The 19,789-nt window shown below is 45.2% G+C and overlaps 1 protein-coding gene across 3 annotated transcripts; it reads left to right on the forward strand.

Annotated features, from left to right (window-relative positions):
* The first annotated feature begins 171 nt into the window (after window positions 1-171).
* On the forward strand, window positions 172-19,779 carry PARP3 (poly(ADP-ribose) polymerase family member 3). Of its 3 annotated transcripts, none has more exons than XM_074198088.1 (11): window positions 172-423; window positions 6,659-6,887; window positions 7,314-7,439; window positions 7,565-7,762; window positions 13,784-13,919; window positions 14,040-14,263; window positions 14,724-14,882; window positions 15,412-15,492; window positions 15,915-16,092; window positions 18,185-18,331; window positions 19,517-19,694. In XM_074198088.1, exons 2-11 carry the CDS (start codon window positions 6,708-6,710, stop codon window positions 19,684-19,686), a joined length of 1,599 nt encoding a protein of 532 aa, XP_074054189.1. In that variant the 5' UTR covers window positions 172-423; window positions 6,659-6,707; the 3' UTR covers window positions 19,687-19,694. The 3 variants fall into 3 exon arrangements, with proteins under 3 accessions (XP_074054189.1, XP_074054188.1, XP_074054190.1); XM_074198087.1 differs by lacking the exon at window positions 172-423 and adding an exon at window positions 455-790 and having other exon boundaries at window positions 19,517-19,779; XM_074198089.1 differs by lacking the exons at window positions 172-423; window positions 19,517-19,694 and adding exons at window positions 456-790; window positions 18,801-19,493.
* Window positions 19,780-19,789: the final 10 nt, after the last annotated feature.

Consider the following 19,789-nt stretch of genomic DNA (forward strand, 5'->3'; position numbering starts at 1 on the left):
AGCCGGGGAGCCACAGAGGCGCCGGAGACAGCGATGGGGCCGGCTGGGCCTGACGGGGGCGCCACGGGCGGGCGCGGAGAGCGTGCACCGAGCCCGGCAGCGCCCCCTAGGGGCCCGGCCAGTGCCCGCCCGGCCGGAGGGACCTCCGGGGCACAGCCTGGGCTTGTGGGCGGTGCCAGCCCGGCACCAGGGTGACCGACCAAGCAGTGCCCACCAGACAGGGACCCCCGGGTGTCAGCCTCGGGGTGCTGGCGGTGCCAGCCACAGACTAGGGGGCCCCGGGGGACAGAGAGCCTCGGGGTGCTGGCGGTGCCAGCGGGCACTAGGATGGCCAAGCAGTGCCCACCAGACTGCGGGGCCCCCCCGGGGACAGAGAGGCCTGGGGTTACTGACAGTGCCAGCGGGCACTAGGAATGGTACCTGGTAAGCATGCCAACCCTCCCAGACACATACACTTCAGTGTGCCCAAATCACCCGCCTCCCCCTTGGGGGCAGGAAGCAGCAGTGCAAGGAGTGTGCCAGTCTCTGGAGTCCTCCCTTGCCCCGCAGGGCATGTTAATCACCACGGGACCAATCTATTATTGAGAGATTCACTGGGCTGGGTCCTCCTCGGCCTCCTGGCATCTGGAGTGGCTGGGCTGTCTGTTGCCCGGGCAGCCCGGTGGCCCGCCCACTGCCTGAAATTCTTACTGAGGTCACCCTGGGACTGGGGGGGAGGAGAAGCAGCTGCTGGAGCCCAACCCTAGTGTTGCCCTACCCCACAGTCCCTGCACGAACTAGCTGCCCAGAGGTGAGTGCCAGGATCCCCACCGCAGGGCACACAGACTTAGGGTGGGCAAGAGCTAGAGTCTGTTGGAGGAGGGGAGGGTCTCAGATACCTGACTCTAGGACAAAAACTCTGGGTGGGCTTTGGGAGAAGGGTGGTGCTGGAGAAAGGGATAGTGGACAAGCCCTGGACCAGAGATAGGCATGACTTCCTGAATCTAGGTTGGTATGACTGTCATGCCCACCTTCTCTCAGAATCCTAGTTGAGAGGGGAACCCTTCCAGCCCCCCCTGAGCCCTTTGCCATCTTTGTCTGACCCCCACTCCCCCCAGGCTTATCCCTGTCCTCCTATACACGCACATACAGAACCCTTCTTCCTGCACTATCCCATCCAGTGACTCAGCCCCAGGCCTCTGCCAAACCTGGGGGGGGCTAAGCATTCCTGGCATTGTCAGAAAAATGGAGAAGATTATATGAGCCAGGCTTAGATGATAGCTTGGGGAGGAGTTTGTGAGCTGGGAAACTGAAAAAAAAATTTCCATCATGTTCTTTCTGTGGGTGGGGCAAGTGGAAGTGGAGGGGAAGAAAGGAAAGCCTCTTCTCTCCAGATAGGAGCCCCCTTCTTCCTAAAGGTGATGTCTCTCTACTCCCTGATTCCCTTTAACCCCTCAGGGTCCAGATTGGAAGTCCAGAATTCTTTTAGGTCCAGTGTTTGGAGGTACCAAGGCTCTAGTGTTCAACCTCCCAATCTCAGATCCCCAGGGAGGTAGAGTCATGACTTTATCCTAACATTAACCCTTCCTTGTTCACAACCAGAAAGGTTTGCCTACGACTCAGGTTTATGATCTTCATTCATTAAAATAATATTTATACACATGAACCCTATGATTAGTATCTGGGAAAATTCGAAGATAGCCTCATGGTGCTCACAGTCCATGAAGCTCTGGCCTTCACTTTCCTGGTCCCTGACCCTAGAGGCCTGAATCTATAGCAGAGATGCTTCATAGGAGGGATGATGGGTGCTTTGTCACAAGGGAATACCATGGGGGAAGAAAGACTTGTTCTCCTGCCTAGTATCCTCCCTTATAAAGGTCATCCAGACCACCATGGTCCTGAACCTCAAACCCAGAGGTTTCTCCCCATATCGCATATAGTGGTCTCATCACTTGCCCAGTCCCTAGCCATCATGCTGGAGTATTAAGTGTGGAAAGGACAGGAGCATATCACCATACATGCCCTAGACTATTGTTGCCCAGGTGAAAGAATTACTTGTGATAGTCATATAACCTATAATAGATTGGGGGGTGGAGAAAAAAATCAACATTTAAAACTTTACAAAAAAAAAAGATTCTTGTAAACTTTAAAAAAAGTACTAGTTGTGACTGTGATCTGTTTATTTGGCTGGATCTTTGAGCTTAGCTCCAGCCCCTCCAATACCAGCTATTGGACATTTCTCTCCCACTTGCATATCCTCTCCTTCAGCAACTCAAACTCAGCAAGTCCCCTCCTCTCAATTTCCTTATTTCTAAGCATAATACTATTATCTTTCCAGTAATTTAAATTTGAAACCTTAAATCATCCTAAATTCTTCTCCCCAGCTCCCAGCTCCCCCTCCCCACTCCAGTCAGTTGCCAAGTCTTGGTGATTACACCTCTCCACCTGTTCCCTTTTTTCCACTCATAAGCTGGCTCTGCTAGTTCAAGTCTTTATCACCTCTCACCAGGATCATTGTTTCGGCCCCCTAATTGGTTCCTCTGCTTCTATTTTTTCCCTACTTGGAACCATTCTCCACACAAACTATTTTTTTAACTTAATAGTATTTTCTCCAATTACATAGTAAAGATAATTTTCAACATTGATTTTTATAAGATTTTTGAGTTCCAAATTTTTCTTCCTCCTTTCTTTCCCTCCACCTTCCCAAGACAGCAAGTAATCTGATGTAGGTCCTTCATGTACAATCACATTAAACATTTTCATATTAATCATGTTGTGAAAGAAGAATCAGAACAAAAAGGAGAAACCATGAGAAAGAAAAAAACCATAAAACAGTATAAAAAATGAAAATAGCATGCTTTGGTTTGCATTCAGACTCCACAGTTCTTTCTCTGGATGGCATTTTCCATCACAAGTCTTTAGAATTACCTTTGATCACTACATTGCTGAGAAGAGGTAAGTCCATCATAGCGGATCTGCACAGTGTTGCTGTTATTGTCTTTCATGTTCTCCTGGTTCTCACTTCACTCAGCTTTACAAACTAATCTTCTTAAAGTGCAGATCTATGTCATTCTCCTATGTAAAAACATTCTGTGACTTCCTCTTATTACCCCTAAAATACAAGGCAGAAGCCTTGGCATCCCATTCAAGACCCTTCACAGTCAGCTACCAGCAAGGGGCAGTAGGGTCATGGGGCAAAAGCTGTGGCTTTTGGGTTTGTGGTTTGGGTTCAAATCCTGCCTATGGTGCTCATTGCCCACGTCCTTGGACTTAACTTGGTGTCACTTTTCTGTAACATAAGGGGGGTGGACCAGGGGGCTTCTGAGGTCCCTTCTGAGGCTGCATCTGTGATCCTTGGACAAATTAATTATTTGACCTTCCTGGGCCTCAGTTTTTTCAATTGTCCAATGAGAAGATTAGACTGTGACCTGAGATTCTACCTCTAATCTCTCTCTCTCTCTCTCTCTCTCTCTCTCTCTCTCTCAACTTATTGCTATTACAACCCTTCATATAGTTTACATTCTGGTCAGACTGGTCTACCTGCAGGTCCTTGAACTAGACTTCCCACCCCTTTGCCTTCATACCTTTGGACACATTGTCCCCTAGACCTGGATGCATTTCGACCGCAAGGTTGCCCTTTTGGAACCCTTCCTTCCTCCCAAGCTCAACCCAGACATACCAAGGTTTTTCTGAGGTTCCTGGGTACCTTCCTCCTCCTTGTGGGACTTCAGATTTTCTTAAACTTCCTTTTCTGTGAGAATGTTCTAGTCACGGCCCACCACCATATGCAGACTCCCAAAAGGATAGATTGATTTTTCTTTTTCTGTCTTTATATCCCCAGCATCTAACCCAGGCTTTTAGTAGGTGCCTAATAAATGCTTGTCAAACAAATGATCCTCTATATTTAATAAAAAAAATTCACCATGCATATATTGAAATCCTTCTGTAGGCAAGGCTCTTCCTTGTATAGCTAGACCTTGCCTTCTAGGACCTTCCAGTCTGTTAGGAAGATCACTGCAAGTACCCAGAAAGGAATGATACAAGAGAGAATGTGATGAGAGAAAGGAAAGATCCACAAGACTACAAGAAAATTGGACTATTGGGGCAGCTAGGTAGTTCAATGGATAGAGCACCTATGTCCCTGGACAAGTTGCCTAACCCCAATACCTCAAAAAAGAATCCAATCATTTTTAGCTGAGGACATGGGGAGACTTTTTAGAGGAAATGGTCCTTAAGCAGCCAACCTCTAGGGGTTTCTTATTTTAAGATCACAGGCCTGCAAATCATTTATTTTCACTGAGTCTCAGCTTCCTTGTCTGTAAATCAAAGCTAATGATACCCCGCAGGATTGTTGGGGCAATCAAATGAGAAAATTATGTAAAGTACTTTGCAAACTTTTAAATGTCAGCCATTGTCATCATTATTCTCTTTATGCCCAGATAGTATGGATGAAGTTCAGAAGTTGAACTAAAAATAATGAATGGAAGATTGGAACTCAGGTCTCCTGACTTCAGGTCTGAGCTGGTTTTTAACCAGGCTGCCTGTGGAAATCCATGTAAAGGAAAGGATGCCTTTGTAATAATAATTTGCTGTTGTTCATTCATTTCAATCATGTTCTACTCTTTGTGATCCCATTTGAGGTTTTCTTGGTAGAGATAAGGGAGAGGTTTGCCATTGCCTTCTCCAGCTCATTCTACAGATGAGGAAACTGAGGCATGCAGGGTGAAATGACTTGCTCAGGGTCACACAGCTAGTGAAAGTCTGAGACTGCATTTGAACTCAGTTCTTAACTGATTCCAAGCCTGGTGCTCTGTGCACTCTGGTGCCACCTAGCTGCTGCTGCTGATAAAGATGATGATGTTGATGATCACATTTATTGATGCTTACTATAAACCAAGTAAATACTATGCTATCTCATTTGATACTCATAACAACCCTGAGAGGAAAATACTGACCTAAGGACCCCCTGGAGCTCTAGCCCCTTCGCCACTGAAGACAAGGAGGCACCTCCTTGGGCTGTACCTGGGAACGTGTAATGGGGAAGGGGTTGGAAAGGTAGCATGAACTGAGTAACTTGCAGCCAGGCTAGAAAGGACCTACTACAACATCTTAGATTTAGGGTTGGAAGAGACCCTAAAGACTGTCAAGTTCACCTCTTTATCAATGAGAAAAGTGAGGCAAACAGAGGTGGTAACTTGTCCAAGGTCACATGTATCTGAGAGAAATGTTTATTTTCTATTCTGTTAACAACACAATACTAAGTAGGTTCTAGGCTTTTTATTTTCACAGTCAAGGACCTGTAGACCAGTCAATCAGTCTCTGAAGGGCATGACCAGTAGACAAGATTGCCTTCTTCTTGGGCAGGATCCCTAGGAGACCTTACTTCTGTTCCAAGTGTAGAGAGACTCTATTCTACATGAATTCTTGCCTTTCAGGAATAAACCCATGTTCTTTAAATTTTTTTTTTATTTAAGGCAATGGGGTTCAGGGACTTGTGTAAGGTAACCACAGCTAGGTAATTATCAAGTGTCTGAGGCTGAATTTGAACTCAGGTCCTCCTGATTCCAAAGAGGTGCTCTATCCACTGCGCCACCTAGATGCCCCTAAACCCATGTTCTTATATACCTCCATTGGAGTTTAGAGGGGCCTAGCTCAGGAAGGAGAAAACTAACTACAGTGGTCGGGGTAGAGATGGATTTCTTGGTCCAAATTGCAGTAGGTGGTTGAGTCTCATGATCAAGTCATGTTTTCTCATCAGAAAGAGTTGAAGACTTTTAACCCACTTCCTTATTTTAAAGTCTACCACTCAGGGCTGATTTCCCCGGCAGAGGCAGCATTCCCTTTCTCTCTCTCTCTCTCTCTCTCTCTCTCTCTCTCTCTCTCTCTCTCTCTTTCTCTCTTCTTTTTTTGGCAAGGCAATGGGGTTCAGTGACTTGCCCAAGGTAACCACAGCTAGGTAATTATCAAGTGTCTGAGGCTGAATTTGAACTCAGGTCCTCCTGATTCCAAAGAGGTGCTCTATCCACTGTGCCACCTAGATGCCCCTAAACCCATGTTCTTATATACCTCCATTGGAGTTTAAAGGGGCCTAGCTCAGGAAGGAGAAAACTAACCACAGTGGTCGGGGTAAAGTTGGATTTCTTGGTCCAAATTGCAGGAGGTGGTTGAGTCTCATGATCAAGTCATGTTTTCTCATCAGAAAGAGTTGAAGACTTCTAACCCACTTCCTTATTTTAAAGTCTACCACTCAGGGCTGATTTCCCCGGCAGAGGCAGCATTCCCTTTCTCTTTCTCTCTCTCTCTCTCTCTCTCTCTCTCTCTCTCTCTCTCTCTCTCTCTCTTTCTCTCTTCTTTTTTTGGCAAGGCAATGGGGTTAAGTGACTTGCCCAAGGTTACACAGCTAATTAAGTGTGTGAGACTGGATTTGAACTCAGGTCCTCCTAACTCCAGGACCACCTAGCTGCCTCAGGGTATTCCTTTTCAAAAAAATATTTAAGGCATTCAGTGTCTTGACCATCAATTTGCTGACTATTAACTTAGCCTACTTAATAAATTGAGTATTAATTACCCAGAAACTGACTTTTCATTGATCACCTATCTGAGGTAGGATTCAAATTCAGACTTTTCTGTCTCAGGTCAGCTCTCTATCCATGATATCACTCTGTCTCTCATAACACAGGACAGAAGAGTTTCTGGACCCCCTGTCTACTTCTACATTGACTTAATCAATGGCTCCCAAGCGCAAGGCATCTTCTGTCAGTGCTGGAAGACCCAAAAAGAAGAAGGAGGAATCTGAGACAGAGGACAACTTCCACTCGACCATAGAAGCCCTTAAGGCTGCACCCAAGGAAAAACGGAAAGCTCGAGTGGATTCCGTATGCTCACTCAGCAACAATTCTAATGTCCAGGTGAGCCCAGTCCCTAGGGCACCTCCCTTCTCTAAAGAGCTAGTGAATGGCTTTGCTTGGACCTTGGGGCTTTACAATAAGTTCACAATAATAGAAGGGCAGAGGGAGTTGGTCCTTGGAAGCTAACCATCTCTTCATTGAATCCAGCTGGCCCTGAGATTAAGGAAGCTTAGAAGCTTCGGGGCTCTTGGGTGAGGAGTTTAGAAATCAGGGAGAAGAGAACACCCCCAGAATGGAAGCGAAGGGCCCCAGGAGCTATTCCAAGCCTTCAGTAAGGCCTGAAGCTCAGGGTAAGAGGAGAGAGACAGAGGCTGTCTAATGGCTATATCTCCTCCCCAGACCAAGGTTGCTAGAAGACATAGCTGTGGGTGAGCCCTGATGCTGGGATCTGGGGCTTTTTCCTCTTTGCCCTGCCTCTGCCTCTAGGTATACGAGGACTATGACTGTACCCTCAACCAGACCAATATCGGAAACAACAACAACAAATTCTACATCATCCAGCTGTTGGATGAGAATGGTCGCTACGGATGCTGGAACCGCTGGGGTCGTGTGGTAAGTGACCACAGTGCCTGAGTATCTAAGGGCACCTTTTCTTGCAGAGGGCCTGGCAGGAGAAGGAGTGGATGGAGGGAGTCCAGGGCATGAACAGAGCAAGTCACCTGCCTTCCTCTTTCTAGGGAGAGACGGGTCAGTTCAAGCTAAGCTATTTTCCTTCCTTGGATGAAGCTAAGCGAGACTTTGAGAAGAAATTCTGGGACAAAACCAAGAACCGCTGGGCTGATCGGGACAACTTTAAGGCCCAATCAGGCAAATACACACTAATTGAAGTGCAGACTGATGATGATGATAAGGAGGGCCAAGAAGTCATGGTCAAGGTGAGTCCCACCCAGGTATCTCCCCTGAAGTTCTTGCCCTACTCAGGGCCCTAGCCGGAAATCTAGGGGACTCCTTCCTAGGCATAGTAGGAGCAACCCAAGCCTGCATACAGAGAACCAAATAGAGAGTTAGATTTGAAGTCAGGGAGAGCAGATGCTCCTAACTGTGGTACCCTGGGCAAATCACTTAGCTTCTCTTGGTCTCAGTTTCCCCATCTGAGAAGATGATCTCACAAGCCCATGCTTTGTCACCTGGGTAGAAAGCAGACACCATAACAGCAGAGTCTCTGCTCCTTGGAGAATGCCCTAGGCATGGCTTCCATGACCAAGGTTTGCAAACCACTATCTAGATACTTTTGTCAGAGTGACACAACTTTAATAGGAGATATTAGAGAGTTGGATTTAGAGACAGGAAGAGTTGGGTTCAAATCCCACTCTGGCATTGTGTAACTGCAGGAGTAGACCTCTCTGTGCCTATTTCCTTGTCTTTAATAATAATTTGCATCAAATTCATTCCTGTAATAGCTGACTGCAGAGAAGTTTTGTTAAGTTCGAATGAGAATATGCTTTGCATTCTTTAAAGCTTTCCAGAAATATTATTATCATTTGATCCTCACAAATTGAGACTGGACACTTGAGGTATTACCTCTTAGAGAGGATGATACCTGCTCAGGGTCACACAGTCATTCAGCAGTTGATATAGGATGAGGACCTACATCTTCTGATTCAGAGACTAGCTTAACTTCTCCAAAATGCTGCCCTGGGAAGTTTCTGCTCATGATCTCTAAGTGGGCACTCTCTCCTTCAGAGTCAATTGGAGTCCAGGGGCAAGACACAGGTCAGGATGACTAGAGATGGTCCCCAGGGGAATGCTAAAGGATGCTAAAAGGAAGAGTCTCATGAAGGTGTCACCTGAGCTGTGCTTGGAAGGAAGCCAGGAAAGAGGTGAAAGTGGAAGAAAGTTCATTCCAGAATGGCAGCCACCTCCCAAAGGATGGAATGTTGGAAATGGGAAACCGCTAGCAATCTGGTTTGACTGGAGCAGAGAATTCATCAAAGGGAGGAATGTGTAATCAAAATACAAAGTGGACCAGGAATTTTAAATGACCAACTAGGTAATTATTAAGTGTCTGAGGCTAGATTTGAATTCAGGTCCTCCTGACTCCAGGGCAGGTGCTCTATCCATTGAGCTGCCTAGTTGCCTGAGTTTTGCATTTTTCTCCCTCCCATCTCTTCCCTCTTTCCTTGACAGAGTAATCTAATAAAGGTTATACATGTATAACTATGTTAAACATATTTCCTTATTATTCATGTTGTCAAAGAAGAATCAGAACAAACAGAAAAAAAAAACATGAGAGAAAAAAACATAATTTTTTTAAAAATTGAAAATAGTAAACATTGATCTGAATTCAGACTCCATAGCTCCTTCTCCAGAAATAGATGGCTTTTCCATCACAAGGCCTTTAGATCAAGGTCTTTATTACGTGGCTGAGAAGAGAAAGTCCATCATAGTTGATCATCCCACATTGTTGCTGTTAATGGGTACAACATTAGTTTCTGCTCACTTCACTCAGCCTCATTTCATAAAAGCCTTTCCAGGCTTTTCTGATGTCCAGCCTGCTCATGATTTCTTTTTTTTTTTTTAGATTTTTTTCAAGGCAATGGTGTTAAGTGGCTTGCCCAAGGCCACACAGCTAGGTAATTATTAAGTGTCTGAGGTCGGATTTGAACCCAGGTACTCTTGACTCCAAGGCCGGTGCTCTATTCACTATGCCACCTAGCCACCCCTGCTCATGATTTCTTACAGAGCATTAATACTCCATCACATTCATATATCACAATTTGATCAGTCATTTTCCCATTGATGGGCATCCCTTCAATTTCAAATTCTTTGCACTACAAAAAGAGCTGCTATAAATATTTTTGTATATGTGGGTATTTTCCCTTTCTTATGATCTCTTTGAGACACAGACTCACCATTGAAGATTTTTTGTGTGTGACATGGTCAGATCTGTGTTTTACCCTTTGGTATTTGGTAGTTGTGTAGACAGACTGGAGAGGGGGAGATCTAGAGTCAGGAAAGCAGTTAGGAGTCTCTGGCAGTAGTCCAAGTAAGAGGTTGAAGTTGAACTAGAGTCAGGAGAGAAGAGGGAATGATAAAAGAGATGTTATAGAGGTAGAAGAGATGAATGAGAAGACAAGCCTCACTCACTCACTGGACCAGCACATCTCTTCAACTACTATGTGCCACGGAAGAGAGCTTCTCTAGGTCTGCTGCCAAGTTTAACAACCAGCTCTCCAAAAATGCAGGATGCTTTTAAGTTTGATCTGCATTATTAATATTTTCTTCAACACTTTTTTATAAATTCCCACAATCATTAAAACAATAAACCAAGTCCTAATTTGTAGAGTTGGCTGATTTTCAAAGTAATAGTGTTCAGGCTGAAAATTTATCAATCAGGTTCAAGTTGGCTCCAGCACACCCTTGGGTTCCTGTTAAGTCTTCCTGGGACAAAAATGAAATAAAGGATTGTAGGATCCTTTGGAAGAGCCCTAGAGATTCCCTAGTATCCAACTCTCTCTCCTTTTACAGAAGAAAAATACAACTGGGAAGGGGGAATGCCTTGTCCAAACTCACCAAGCCAGGAAATGGTCAAGTTGGTACTGGAACTCAGGATCTCTGGCTTTTCATTTTAACTTCAAGGAGATTCTGGCATTTCCTAGAATTCCTGAAAACCCACCAGATATACAGAAAACCATGTTGAGTTCAATATTTAGACTGTGGCTGGAGCCCAGGGGTAAGAGTGGAGGTAGAGGAATTAATGAGCTCATTAGTGCTATGGAGATGACAAAGTTGGATGGGATCATCATTTCAACATTAATATCTGTTCTTTCTCCTTGGGTATATGCTTGGCAGTGGGATCTAGCTCTGGGTCAAAGCTCATGGACATTTTAGTCATTTTCTTTTAGCACAATTCCAGATTGCTTTCCAGAATGATTGGACCAATTCATGGCTCCACCAAAGGTAGAGTAGTGTGCCTATCTTCTTATAGCCTCTTCAACATGTTCACTAATTTATTGGATATGGAGTGAAGCCTAAGAGTTGTTTTGATTTGCATTTCCCTTATTATTTGTAATTAAAGGAGCAATTATTCACAAGGAGATTAATCTCCTCAGCTGTCCCTAATTGCAGTTCTGTGTATTTTCTAATTATTCTTTTGAGAATTGTTCCTATATGTTTTCACCTCTCATTCATTGGTGTATATTTTTGTTGCTGTTGAGTTTATTCAGTTGTGTCTGACTCTTCATGACTCCATTTGGGGTTTTCTTGGCAACAATACAAGAGTAGTTTGCCATTTCTTTCTCCAGAGCATTTTACAGATGAGGAAGCTAAGGCAAATAGGGTGACATGACTTGCTCAAGGTCACACAGCTAAGAAATATCAGAAACCAGATTTGAATTCAGGTCCTTCTGATTCCAGGGTTGGTGCTCTATCCACTGCGCTACCTAACTGCCCTTATATTTGTTAAATAACCATTCACTGTATATATCAGAACCTGATCAGAGATATTAGATTCAACGATCTTTACCCTTAATCAGCTGCTTCCCTTCTTATCCTAGCTATATTAATTTTGTTTATGAAAAATCTTTTTAGTTTTATATAATCAGAATGACCTATTTTATCTTTTGGGATCTCCTCTATACCTTTTTATGATCTCTCTACAAAATTAGTTAAGAATTTTACCTATAACTATAGTTATGAAAGATATTTCTGATTAGTTTTCTCTAATGGCCATTTTTTAATTTGAATCATGTCCATTTGAAACTTGTGATAGATTATAGAAGATGCTGATTGATACTGATTTTTTTTTTTTTTGCCAAACCGTATTCTGATTTTTCTGCAGTTCTGTGCAGGTATTTTCTAATGAATAGAATGAGCAGGAGAATAGGCTGGTCCATGGATTACTAAGATTCCTATCAATAAAGATCTTTCATCACAGATGGTTAGATGATGTTTAGAGATGCTATAAAATAGATTCCTATCCCAAGGAAATGTGTAACTGTGTAAAAAGAACTTTGGACTTGGAGTCAAAAGACCCAAGTTCAAATTTCGATTCTGATATTATTTCCTGATTATGTAATCTACTTCTCTCTGTTCCTTACTTTCCTCTTCTGTAAAATGAGATTGAACTAGATCATCATTGTGGCCTGATACATAGAGTCTGATGTCTCTTCTAAGGCTAAGCATCTAGGATTTTAAGGAATAAAATGGGGAGAGATACCAAATAATCCAGTTCTTTGAGGAAGGATGCTCTTTGGAGCTTCCTCTATCTGGAGATGATTAAAGTACACTGTACATTTCTCCATGGTTCTGGGATCCTGTCTGACCCACTCCCTTCCCTTCTGTCTTTTCCTCTTTCACTCATTCATCAAACATTTTCTGAACTCCTCCTAGGTACAGGGCCCTCTGAGACAAACTGAGAAGGAAACAGATAACTCTCCCAAAAATTAATTTTCTATAAAGGGGATCAGATAAAAATACAAATAATTATACAGCAAGGCAGATCGTGACATGGGTCATAAAAAAAGTCAACCACAGTTCTGTGGATGTTCAGAGACAGGAAAGGTCTTTTATTCCCCCTGTATAGTATTAGAGAAGGCTTCCTGGAGGAGATGGTATTTGAGCTGAGCCATGAGGGATGTGAATGGTAGTTTGCGACAGACGGACTTTCCAAGTGGAGGGGACAGGCGTGAGCCCAGGGGCAGAAGCAGGAATACTTAAGAAAATGGACCAGGATTACCTAGCTGTGTGGCCTTGGGCAAGCCACTTAACCCTGTTTGCCTTGTAAAAACCTAAAAAAAAAATGGACCAGGAGTCAATAGTGAGCCCTGGGAAGCTTCAGAGTAAGGATGGTGGGGGGGAGAGGAAGGAAGGGGCACACTTTAGGAAGATTAGTGTGGTACCTCATTGGGACTTCCATGTGGAAAGCACCAACCAGATAGCCTATTTTCCTTAGGAGAGAAAAGAAGAGAAGGGTTTGGGGCTTTTGTGGCAGCCAAAGCTGGGGAGGTAAGGGTGAGGTTGGGCCCATCATCTTCCTAGTCAGATGGGCAGATTTAGTGATAAAAGAACCCATCTCATTCCAAGAGAGTAGATGTAAAAACAAACTAAAAACCTTGATTCAAATTCTGTCTCTGGTAACTCACTAGCTGGATAACCCTGGGCAAGTCATTTCCATTCTCTGGGACTCACTGGCTGTAAAATGAAATTAGACCAAATGATCTCCAAGGTCCCTTCCAGCTGTAAATTCTGAGTCAACAGCATAGGAAATTATAACCTGAGGGGGATTGAGGGGAGGAAGGATTTTCTGTTCTTTTCAGTTCTGGACTGAGAGGTAAGGAGGGGATAGGGCATGATAGAGAGCTCACCATGGAACCTGGGCTCAAGTGCAACAGGGAGAGAAGAAGCTCTTCCAGACCTACTTCAAGGTTCAACTTTGACAGAGATTGCTGACCCTAACCAGGGTATGGCTCTGTCATGTTTAGGTGAAATAGAAATGGGGGCTGGTTGTGCCTTTTATATTACTCCTTCTCTCTTTACCAGGAAATGGGGAAAGAAGGAGAGACAGTGGTAGGACCAAAGGATGGAAGACCTTGAATGTTGAGTGGTACTCTTGGACATTAGCTCACAGTGAGCGCTGGGTGCCCTCCCACACCTTCTCCCAGGTTCATCCTGAGGTGAAGGGGAGAGACAAGGCAGCATACCCTTCTAGTCCTGTGGTCATGGTCAGGGTGGCCAGTTTCTTCTTCTAGGAGGGAAATGGCTGTGTTGGCACCCCCTGCCTCTTACAGCCATGATGAGGAAACCTTAAGAAATTTATGTGAGTTCTAGAATCCACTTCCCCAGTTTCTTTCTCCCCTTCAGGGGTCTGTGTTGTCCCATAAAGGGAGACCTAGCTTAGGGTTTGGGAGAGGGGCATCTGCTTATCCTTCTAGCGACTGACTCTTTCCCCTCCCCAGGGAGACAGTGTGGATAGGGGCCCAACCATTCGATTGAATGTCAAGCCGTGTACTCTAGATCCGGCCACCCAGCAACTGGTGTCCCTCATCTTCAGTCATGACATGTTCAATGATGCAATGAAGACCATGAACCTTGGTGAGATCAGGGAGGGGTGGGGGTGGGGAAGGGATAATTAAGGGTGATAGGGGTTGGAGGTCACCATATCTCAGAGCCTGGGCTTCATCCTGCTCCTCCTATCTCTTCTCTGTCAAATAGATATTAAGAAGATGCCCTTGGGGAAACTGAGCAAGCAGCAGATTGCCAAGGGCTTTGAGGCCTTGGAGGCTCTAGAGGCTGCCCTGCAGAAGAACTCAAAGGCAAAACAGCTGGAGGAGCTATCTTCCCACTTCTACACAATCATTCCCCATAACTTTGGCAGGACCCGGCCCCCACTCATCAATTCCCAGGATGTCATTCAGGCCAAGAAGGACATGTTGTTGGTGAGAGCTAGGGGTCAGATGGACAGGTTGAGGGAGGGGCAGATGGAAGTGATGGGACAGATGGACAGGGATGGAGATGGATGGAAATGGAAAGACATGAAAAATGATGGGGGTGATGAGCATATAAACAGTTGCAAAAATGTACAGAAATAAGGGACAGAGAAAAGGAAGAAGAATGGAGGTAGGGGAGGCAGATGGTCAAGAATTGGAGATGAGGGGACAGATGGATGGAAGGACAGATAGAAATATGGGGAATGGACATGTGGTAGAAGATAGGAGTAGGAAGGTTGAATAGCAGGGATAAGCAATGACCAGAGATAGTGAAGTGAGAGATATGGAGAGAAGCTACTGTAGGGAAATGAGAGGGAGGCAGAGAGGGTGGATTGTCCTGAGAAGATAGTGGAATAGAGTAGATAGAAAAACAGGTGACTTGGGGGTCAACCTATGCATCATCCCCCAGGTCCTGGCTGACATTGAGCTGGCCCAGTCCCTGAAGGCTGGACAGGAGGAAGAAGAAAAGGAGATAAAGGTGGAAGAAGTGCCTCACCCACTGGATCGTGATTATGAGCTCTTGAAATGCCAACTGCAGCTGTTGGCAACTGATACACATGAGTACAAGGTGTGTAGACCCTACATTGACACAGTTGCCTAGCCCATACCATGTGCTATGCCTAGACAAAAGAAGTTATGTGAGGGTGATGAGGCAGTATGTCCCTGGGCCCCTACAACTCCCACCATTGTACCTCTACCCAGTCTGGTATATCTTACAAATGCCAGGGACATTGAACAGTGGGAAGAAACCTTGACTTAGGACTTATTATGGACAAGTCTTGTCTCTCTGGGCCCTTATTTACCCATATGAACAAAAAGAAGGTTGGCTTTGGTGGTTTCTAAGGTGCTTCCACACTTGACTCTATGATTCCTGAATCCTAAATTGGTTTGTATTCACTGTAGCTACCACCAGACACCATTCATTGCAAAAGAGATGTTTGGTTAATCTGGGCGGTTCTTTGGTGGTTCTGGGTCTGACACCTCAATAGAACTGCTTAATTATTAGCCTCCCCACTCTCACCCAAATGCTTCCTCAGCCTTCTTTACCTTCCTCATCCTAGCTCTGGTGGCCTCAGCTTTTCCCTTTCTCTCCACAGCTGATTGAAATCTACCTGAAGAAGACAGGATGGCCTCATCTCCATCTTATCCATGTCTGGAAAATGAATCGAGAGGGGGAGGTGAGAGGAGTCAGGGCCACCCTCATCTTCTGACCTTCTCTCAGAACCCCCCTTTCAGAGAGAAGACAGCTGGAGGAGACAACATGAAAATGTGTTGCCTCATTCCTGTGAAGTCCTGCCAAAAACTTTTTTCCTGGTCCGCAGCCCATTTATGCATAGGACTGTAGAATTTAGAACTTGGAAACTTTAGAACTTAAAAATCAGCTAGTTCATCTCTGCCATTTTACAGATGAGGAAATAGGCCCAGAAAAGGGAAGTGACTTGCTCGAAGTCCTGACTTTGTATATTAATGAGAGGAGATCACCTTTCAGGCTCCTGCCACAAATATCTAGAGCCCTTCCCTGGCTTTCCCCATATGAAGTTAGGTAAAAGCTCCAGAACCTAGAACTTCGTGCTGACCACTTACCCATCTTGTGTTCCAGGGTGAGCGGTTCCAGGCCCATGCCAAGCTAGAGAACCGGCGGTTGCTGTGGCATGGAACCAATGTGGCGGTGGTGGCTGCTATCCTCAAGAGTGGCCTCCGGATCATGCCCCACTCGGGTGGGCGTGTGGGGCGGGGTATCTACTTTGCTTCTGAGAACAGCAAGTCAGCAGGTTATGGTGAGAGATCTCTGTGCCACTTCCCAGTTCTCCCCAGAACCCCTTGGTGGTGGAATCTGAGAGACCCCTGATTCCACTAAACATCTGGGCCCCAAGGGCTTGTGTCCCACATCTCTTGTGATCTGAGCTCCAGACTTGCACCTCCAGAGGCCTGCAGGACGTGTCCTACCAACCCTCAAATTCCACCAACCAAAACTCTTTACCCCTAAAGGTGCTCTTCTTTCTAAGCTCATTAATTCCGTCAGTGCCTCAACTGCTCACCCAGTTTCCCATTTTCACGCTGGGTTATCTTTGGCTTTTTGACCTCAGTGATCGAGCTCAGCTCAAACCTCAGAACAACAGCCTATGTCTTCCTTAGCATCCCTCTCACCAATCCCTTCCTCTCTGGTCCAGTTGTCAACCCTCCTCAGTCCCCAACAATCATCTCCATTCTTTCCCCCCTCCAAGTCATCTTTTGTGCTGCTACCAGAATAGCCTTTCTTGAGTGTACAGCCAAGTCATACCACTCCTCTGTGGGAAAATGTTCAGTGACACACCATTACCTACCAGGTAACATCCAAATGTAATGTAAAGGTAACATCTTTAGGCTTTCATTCAAGACCCTCTGCAATATGGTAACACTATTTTCTAGTCTTGCCTCACATAAGTTTTTTAAACTTTTTAAAAATAGATATTTTTTAAAACATCTCTTCCACTTGCCCCAGTAGGGGTGACTTCCATCCCTATCACAATAGATAAGCCCCCTTTTATAACAAAGAAGTTCAGGCAAGAAAAACAAAGCAACCCATTGACCCCTGACAAAGTATGCTCCATTCCACACCAGTAGCCCCACCACCTTTTCTATTGAGAGGAGGGAAGCTTGTTTCATCTCAGTCCTCTGATATCAAGATTGGGTATGACACTAGTAGGAGTTTTGTTGACTTTTGGGTTGTCTTCCTTTGTGTTATTGGGTTGGTTGCTCCACTCCCTCTACAATGTACCCCACCCATATTTCTCAGTCTCCTTGACTCATGGCAAATTCGAACTACAAAGACCACAGGCCCAGTCCCAGAAGAGCCTATTGCCCAGACATGGGGATAGGATGATTTTTAAAGAGCACTTCAAGGTTTGCAAAGAACTCCACACATGTCATCTTATCCAGTCCTCCCAACAACTCTGGGAGGCAGGTGCTCTTCTCACCCCTGTTTTGTGAATGAGGAACCTGAGACTCAGAGAATAAGTAACTGACCCAGAGTCCCCACCTCTAAGCTAGTAAGCGTCTGAAACAGCTTTTGAACCTGTGTCTTCTTGCTGCCAGATCCACCTATGTGTGTCTCTACTATGTTGTATTGCTTCTGCTCAGAGACAATTATAATGTGTCCCCAAGAATGAAGTTACAGATCTTCTGAAGTATTAAAATTATTTTTGCACATGTCATTTTCCCCTTAGATTCTGAGAATCATAAAAGTAGAACAGGGTCTTTGTGTTTCCCCCCAGGACTTAGCACAAGGCTCTGTGCATCATGGTCATTAACAGATAGTTGTTGAATGAATGAATGAATGAATGAATGAATGAATGAACGAACAGCCACTCTTATACTTCATTGCTTCATTCTCAGAACTCTTATCCTTAACCTGCCTCAATCCTGTTCTGTCTACCATCATCACTGCTATTACCACTTGTTTATTTGGTTAGACATTTGCCCTCTTCAGGACCCATGCCTCAGCTGTATATATTAGCAAGAGTTTGATTTACCTGGAGAGTAAAAGTAAAATTTATGATATATAGAAATCAGAGTGATGCCTTGGGTTAATTAGTCAGTGCAACTGGCTGCCCCAAGCTTTTCTCTCTAGGAGAACCCTGTCTAGGTTCCAGTTGACCTCTTGGTTATTGGTAATAACTTCTCTATCCCCTTTAAACTTCACCCTTTCCATGTAAGCATCCCTGCATGTATCCTGGATTAAAAGCTCCTCTCCAAGTTCATGAGAATTATCTTTTATTCTGTTCCAATACTACCCTACCGTATCTCCCAGGAGGGTGCTTGTCCATACTACCTATGGCCGTGCCTGGGTAGGGTAGGGCAGGGATCTGACCAGACTTCCCTATCCTGCAGTGGGCTATACCTCTCAAAGAATGGGCCTCATGTTCCTGAGTGAGGTGGTCCTGGGTCAGGAGCACCACATCACCAAGGATGACTATAGCCTTCAGCAACCACCACCAGGGTATCACAGCATCATTGCCCGGGGCCACACAGAGCCTGGTGAGTTCTGAGCACTGCTGGACATGAGTGGGTGTGGAGATGCCTTTGGGGGGGAATAGGATGGGGTTAGAAAATAGAGGGGCAGATTAGAAAATAACCAGGAGCCACCAGTTGGGAAATCCCAGTAAGACAGAATAGAAGATTAGATCTGGAAGAGGACTTAGTGCTTGGAAAGTGAACGTCAAGGATGAAATGGTCCTTAAGAACCAGCAAATGTAATCCCCTTGTTTTATAAAGAAGAAACCTGAGGCCCAGAGAAGGCCTATAGGTTATTTCTTGGTAAAAGCAATTTACATTGATAAAAATATCTTTTTTAAGAATCTGAAACTGATTTCACTGGTGTAGAGTTCCCACTGGAAGTCATCTTCCCCTGAGGAGATTAACCCCTGATGGGCAGTCTTAGAGTGGTACCAGAGGTAGAAGTGCCCACCAGGTCACTGCATAACTATTTGTAATATTTCCATTTTAGTTTAGTAAGTTTTACCAGTGCCTTTTGTTTGGCATCAATCCTGTCTGCATGGATGCCCTCCCCAGCCACCATGAGCCTTCCCCTTCTAACAAAGAAAAGCAGCTAAGTGGTAACAGAATCTATGCTTAGTGTAAGCACCACTCCAAGGACAGTGGCTCATTGCTTTTTGTCCTTTTGGAGAGCAAAGATGGGTCACTCCAAAGAGGGTGTATTTTATTTTTTTTTTCATTTATGTTATTGGAGTTGAAATGACTTATTCAAGATCACATGGGTGGGGAGCAGAAACCAGGAAGGAGGGATGGAGATGAAGGGAGGGAAGGACAGTAGGGAAGGATGGGAAACAACTTTGCTGAGAGTTTTTATGAGAGGCACCAAAGGGGACAGAAGAGGCAGAGGGTTCTGGAGGGAGGGAAGGAGCTGGCAGCTCTGCTTCCATTTCTCTTACTTATGACCCCAAGCAAGTCCCTTATCCCCTCTGAGACTCAGTTTCCCCATTTATATAAAGAGGGGTTGGATTGGCTGCTCTCTCTAGATTCTCCCAGCTCTGATGACCCACATTCTGGGATTTTAAATCATGTTTGTATTCCCCAAAATGAAGGTCTAAGTCTCAAGCAGAGGGGGAGCTCAGGGAAGCAGTAAGGGAAGGACTGGGGACAGAACTGGGGGTAGTGCACAATTGGTGGTGGGCCTGATCCTCTGGCCTTCCCCCCCCACAGACCCCAGCCAGGATGTGGTGCTCGAGCTGGAAGGGCACAAGGTGATGGTGCCTCAAGGCCCGCCTGTACCCATGCCCAACTTCCAAGAGTCCACATTCTACCAGAGCGAGTACCTGATCTACCAGGAGAGCCAATGCCGGCTCCGCTACCTGCTGCAGCTTCGCTTCTGAGCTGCCCAGAGCCAGGGCCAAGGCCAGAGGGGCCCCAGAGGAGGCTTGTCCGATCCAGGACCTGTGCACAGCTTATAAATAAAACAGGAAGGAATAAAGTCTC

Source organism: Macrotis lagotis, chromosome 8 (genome assembly GCF_037893015.1).
Source record: "Macrotis lagotis isolate mMagLag1 chromosome 8, bilby.v1.9.chrom.fasta, whole genome shotgun sequence".
Classification (NCBI taxonomy): domain Eukaryota; kingdom Metazoa; phylum Chordata; class Mammalia; order Peramelemorphia; family Peramelidae; genus Macrotis; species Macrotis lagotis.

What these genes read in the sequence shown, in the direction of transcription:
- PARP3 (XM_074198088.1), top strand. Translation starts at nt 6,708, where the DNA reads ATGGCTCCCAAGCGCAAGGCATCTTCTGTCAGTGCTGGAAGACCCAAA. An exon ending in GCCAAGAAGTCATGGTCAAG is followed by an intron (nt 7,763 to 13,783) that starts GTGAGTCCCACC and finishes TCCCCTCCCCAG; the next exon opens with GGAGACAGTGTGGATAGGGG. An exon ending in CCGGGGCCACACAGAGCCTG is followed by an intron (nt 18,332 to 19,516) that starts GTGAGTTCTGAG and finishes CCCCCCCCACAG; the next exon opens with ACCCCAGCCAGGATGTGGTG.